General features: G+C 36.2%; 1 protein-coding gene across 1 annotated transcript in view; it reads left to right on the plus strand.

Moving 5' to 3' along the window:
* Window positions 1-4,125, plus strand: part of USP7 (ubiquitin specific peptidase 7) — a 75,418-nt gene extending 71,293 nt beyond the window's left edge. The window contains exon 31 of the mRNA XM_030001638.2: window positions 2,745-4,125. Coding sequence (XP_029857498.1) covers window positions 2,745-2,851 — 107 coding nt within the window. The 3' untranslated portion in view covers window positions 2,852-4,125. The remainder of the gene's footprint in view (window positions 1-2,744) is intronic.
* Window positions 4,126-6,000: the final 1,875 nt, after the last annotated feature.

The raw sequence follows: 6,000 nt of genomic DNA on the forward strand, positions 1-6,000 counted from the left end.
GAAATACATTGTATGTAGTAACTAAACAAGTATTTATATACACTTGTGTGCACACCTAAACAGTGTTAAGTGTATATGTTAGTCTGAGAATATGTATTTTATAGGCATATAAATAACTAAATAATCTGTTTCCTTGTGAGTTAAAAGTTTGCATTTGAGTGACCAAATGGGTCAAATATCAGTATAATATACTTTACAGAAGAGGGTTACAATGTCAGTTGCACCTTATCTGTATTGTCCATCTGCTCCGTTGTACGCTTGATTCTCACGTTGTTATTGGAGCATGCGCTTGTGTTATTCCTAAAAAATACTAAGGTGCATTCTCATAAGATTCTTATTTTAAGTGTGCTGCAAAGAGGTATTTGAATTCTTATGTTCATTGAAGATAATTCTTGTTTGTTCTTGGCATCTTCAATGAATCTAAAGAATCTAACAAGAATATTACGTATGTGAATAGGATGCTGTTTAGATTTTCTTTTCCTAAGAGATAATTCATCAAGCTACAAATGCAGCTCTGTTCTGAATTTGTCTGTGGATGGTCTACCATCTTGTTTACTTGACTAATATATAAAGCTCTATTCTCTGAGGAATTTACACATAGGAGAAACCAGGTTAATCCTTCAGGAGTTCCACCACAGTCACCTTTTGAGAGTTCAAGTTGGGAGTGGCATCTTTGAATCTGCAGTCAGGGCTGTGTTGAAAGCCTTGAATTCATCGGGTTTTTTTTCTCCCAGCTTAGCTGAGTGTTCCTTTTTGTGAGCTGCTCTGTCTGGTAGAAACGAGATTGAGGACAACCTGCTCTCTGCAGTTCTATTTTTCTGACAATTATGACCTCTGGTATTTGTTGGCAGGTTGTGCTAGGGCCAAACTTTCTCTGTTTTTTTCAAGCTGTGTTCTGGATTTATGTAACAGTTGTAAAAAAAATCCTGTAACCATCCATTTATTTCAAAACCCACAGTACTATTTTTCAGTACTTTGCAAGAACCTAGCAAAAATTCCTCTCATTGGTATGTTACACAGCCAGGTTTATGGCTCATGGCTGTGAATATGAGGGGACTTGCCAAAACTTTGAATGCCTGCATCTGCACAAGTTATCTGTGAGCAGAGAAGTGTGTCACAGGAGGGACCTCTTTTTCTGCACTAGTTTTGAGGGGTCTGTGGGTGATGAACTCGGTGGTGGACATTTCTCCATGGACAGATAAACTCTCTCTTGTGTGCTCAGAACAGGCAGAGTCCTGATTTTATTCTGTGAGTCATCTTTCTGGGGGTGGGAAGGGGAAGGGAATAGACTGAAACAAACTGTCGGACTTTGAGCAAAGCAGAGCCAGTATTGCCAAAACAACGTGAAAGACTAGCCAGGTAACTAGGTCAAAAGTACAGAACAGGGCAGAAATTGGAAAAGGGAGAACTTGAACTGTTTGTAGGAGTTGTAGGGAATGTGAGATTAAAGGGTTTTAATTTGAGTTTATGGGAAATTGCCGCTTTGATATAATACACTTTGATAGAATTCATTTCCCTGCCACCCCCGAAATTCTACTATGGGCTGATAATATGACACTCTAAATGCCTTCTTAGATAAGTAGTATTTCAAGGTGTGGGGCTCACACGTTTCTACAAGTACCAAATTTTAACACATGCTGGACTGATTGAACCAATGGTTTGGCATTCTTTAATTTGAGTGATGTAGCTGATGTCAATAGTGTTCCCTCTGCTTTTACAAAAGATGCACTCTAGCAATGATTGTGCTGGTGCTAACGGTGTAGAACTTCATTTCTTTCTTTAAAAGACATTCAAGTGATCTCAGCAAGATTGGCAGTTCTCTCTTAAATTTGACATTGAACATTATGTCAAACAAAAAGACAAATAATTTTGATTGAAGAAAATATATCCAAAAATGCAGATGCAGGCAACCAAAAAGGTCAAGTGTTTTATGCTTTAGTGGTTGAAGTTGATGGCTTTGAATGTAGGAGTGTGCTTTTCTTGCTTGGGGGCTATTTAGTTTCTGCCTCTATCATTCACTTCAAAGAACATTTGATGCTCTGCATTGAGGACATCTTAAAAGAGAATTTCTCCCATTTGCAAGAAGTATGTGGATTGTGGTTTTTCATGAAAACTACTGGTAGATAAAACCATATTGGGTTGAACAAGTGAAAAAATCTGTATGTTTTCCTTACAATCTAAATATGACTAAATTTTTTTTCTCAGAAAATAAGAGGAGGTCAGTTACATGATTTCTGAATTAACTGATTATTTGCATTTTACATGAATTTAACAAATATTCCCACTTAAACCAGGTGATAAGAATAACTTAATACAGCAGAGATAACTTACAATATGTCAAATACTTCAGGTTATCATACTTATATGATGATGCCTTCCTGTTTCAAACAGGCTCAGCAGTTTGGTGAAAGCTGGTACTTTGATGTGCCTGTGGCCAGAAATTATAACAGTAGTTTTCTTGCTTTAGCACATACTTCACTGCTGTAAACTCCTGTAAGTGACTGAAGAGGAAAAAAACCAGCTACCTGATCCAGAAACAGCTGTAAAATGTGTTATTGGAAGGAAAGCAGTGGTCAGGAAAGCTGCCCTGTTGGCTGTTGACTGTAGGACTGTTCTGCAGTCCTCTTCTGTACCCTGTGATTCCTAGCAAACTGTGAACAGGGCACACAGGAGTAGTTTTGTAAAGGAAACTTTCCAATTTAGTCTTAAAACTTCATTATTTTTTTTTCTCTTTTCTTTTCTAGGCAACATGTCTCATCCAAGGCCATGGCTAGGGCTTGACCATTTCAATAAAGCCCCAAAGAGAAGTCGCTACACTTACCTTGAAAAAGCTATTAAAATCCATAACTGACTTACTTAACCAGATTGTCAAGGCAAGGGACAAAAATAAGTGTGTGTGTGCACCTTTTTAACAACTGTAGAACTTTGGTACACGTGCACTATATCTGAAGTCTTCAGCAAGAGGATTTGCTGCTGATGTTAATTTTATTTTGTTGAGGCTGTTCAGTTTGGCTTCTCTGTATCTATTGACTGCCCTTTTTGAGCAAAATGAAGGTGTTTTTATAAAGCTTGGATGCCAATGAGAGTTATTTTATGGTAAACGTAATGCAAGGCAATTGTCAGCATAATGAGGGAAGAGTTTAGTAGAACAGTTGACATTGGCAAAATATTTGTCTGTAGTACGTTCATAGATGGCATAAGCTGGCTGGCTGCCCTTCCCGGTATGGTGTTAACCATCACTGCAGCTAGTAAGTCTTATGTTTAGACTCACATCAGATTTATTTCCTTCAGTTATACTTTAAATGACATTTTTGTGCATTTGTAAATGCAAAAAACTCACATCATCAATAAATAGCAATCTCTACTTCATTGTGTACATTGTTGGCACTTATTCGGGATTTTTGTCTCCTCCAGCTGCATAGAATCTTTTTTAATAAACTAGTTTTCGTTTAATTTAGTCACTACTTTGCATCCCGTTTTGCCAAGTGGATGCCCCAAGTCCTAAAAAGAGATATTTGGGTCTTTTTATTAAATTTTCAACCATTGATAAATACCATTGTGATTTATTATGCCATCTTCTGGCAAATAGAATGACATTCAAAAGTTGGCAAAAGCAAGTGAAAAGATTATAAATATCATTAATTTAGTTAACATGGGAAGAGATGGGGAAAACACAAGAAATAGCCTTTTAGCACAGAGGGCATGCTCACTAGTGTTTAGTAAGCTGTTGACTTTGTATAAAAAAGGAGGAAAAAAAAAGAAAAAAGAAGAAAAAAAAAAAGAAAAAATGAAATTGTATATTTAATGAATGAACATGTACAATTTAACACTTGGAGGTTAATTTTGTTGGGTGAGTCTGCAAGTGAATTTCACTGATGTTGATATTCATTGTGTGTAGTTTTATTTCAGTCCCCAGACTGCTTCCTTTTATTTTGGAGCTAATGCCAGCTGCGTGTCTAGTTTTGAGTGCAGTAAAGATAGAATCAGCAATTCACACTTAATTTTACATTTTTTTCCAGTATTTTATTTTGTTTCTGTAGCCGCAGTGTACAACAACTCTTCCTGTATATTGCCTTTTTTTGCTGGAAAATGTTGTATGTTGAATAAAATTTTCTATAAAATTTTTTTCGGTGAGTGATGACATGGACATTGAAGAAGATTTCTCCTCTCCTTGGAAATAGAGTTTTGGGAAGTGTTTTCATTTGTGAGGTTTTGCTAAAGGTGTGGGGTTTTTTCTTAAGTGTTGGCAATTGTATAACCCTCGTATTGGTTGTTTTGGGGAAAATTTGTGGGGTTTTGTGTTTAATTGTTTTGAGTTTTGGAGGGGGTTTTTTTGTTTTGGGGTTTTTTTTACCTCCTAACTAGTCACATTTGAGCTTAACAAATAAAAGATTTTCCAGGAAGGAGCCATGTACAAATAAGACAAATGGAAAAATTATTTTACTAGTTTGTTTGTAAAGCTTGTAGTAGAGTCTTTGTGGTAGACTTGACTCTGCCTGCCTGTACAAAATTTTGTGGTCCAGATTCTCAAGTCTAATATTATAAATGGTGTAAAGTGAAATCTGGAGTCTCTAAAGGTAAGCTCTCTTAATAAGAGTAATAGATTCCCACCGTAATGTGTTCCCTGTATTCATAACCAAAACAGAAAGTGCTTAGAAGCTTCCCTTTCTCCGACGTATCAATAAACATGTAGTAGGGGTTGTGTACATGTGATGGCCTTTATACTTTCTTCTGAGATGGATTCTGGTGATTACTGAAAACACCAGCAAGTATTTTTAAATAAAATATTAAGATCTATTTCATTCTTTTAGCTTTAAAATGAATTAATTGCTCAAGTTTTAGGTATGTTTGGATTTCTTTTTAATTTATATCTTGCAGTGCTTTTAACAGTCTCTTATTTCATCAAGGCAAACTAGTTGTTTACTTTTTTTGTCATCTGAGTGCATAGGTTACAGGTAGAGGGAAGTGCTTAAATGGCATGCCTTAAGTGGATAAAGTTTTCCTTTGACTTGTATTTGCATTGAACTGGTGAGAATTACACCACCGTCCAAGTGGTGTTTTTACTAGTACTTGGGATCGTCTCTCCAGGCTTTTGGTAACTGTCAGGATTTGTATTCAAAATATTTCTGTAAAATCAGAGACTCTGGTCAGCAGTAGTAAGCACTAAGTAATATTTTGTGAATTTAATGTTATGGTAGACTGATACAAAATTGAGCTTGTATCTGAATGTCACTAAGTTTTCAGATTAATTTATGGGATGTTGGCAGCTTTTAGGGAATATCTTAAGAAATCACAATACTTCAATATTTCAGAAGAAAATATTGCTAACAAAGTAAATTTTGGGTGCCTTTTGATTTTTAGATGACTAGTTTTTACGTGCTTCAGTATTTGTGCTGTTCCCACACTGGTTTTGAAAAGACGATATATTAAGGCATTCTGTATGCAGTTTTCAATAACTGAAGTTTTTTAAATGAAATTTTGTTTTGGAGCACAAGTAACTTGTTACTCAAATGTGGAAACACACACCTATGAAGAGAAGAGGAAGACAGGAGGTTTTCTCAGGTGCAGTATGTTAGTTTACTTCATTCTGAAAAATTTACAAGAGCAGCCTTCAAAATTACCATGCTTTCCATTTCTTATTCAGATTTTGGAATTACCTGGATAATAGACAGTGAATGCATTAAATTAAGTTAACGATAATATAAGCGTTAAGCAATAAGGATGTCATTTCATGGTACACAGCATCAGAGCAACATGATGTTAATGGCCCATTTGAATTCTCCCTACGAAAAGAGCAAGCATTGTTCCTGTAGATTTACATAGTGCCTTTTATTCTAAAGGAGTCCAAAGCATTCTGTGAAATCTAAGCAAATCACACCAGTGACATAGTTGCCGACTAGAGAGTGACAGCCAACAAACCCACCCTTTATACAAGAAGGCTTGCTTAGCAACACCAGGACAAATCTGTGCTGCCGCAAGACGCGTCGGAGGGATCGGGCC

The sequence above is a fragment of the Aquila chrysaetos genome, chromosome 25 (genome assembly GCF_900496995.4).
Source record: "Aquila chrysaetos chrysaetos chromosome 25, bAquChr1.4, whole genome shotgun sequence".
NCBI lineage: Eukaryota > Metazoa > Chordata > Aves > Accipitriformes > Accipitridae > Aquila > Aquila chrysaetos.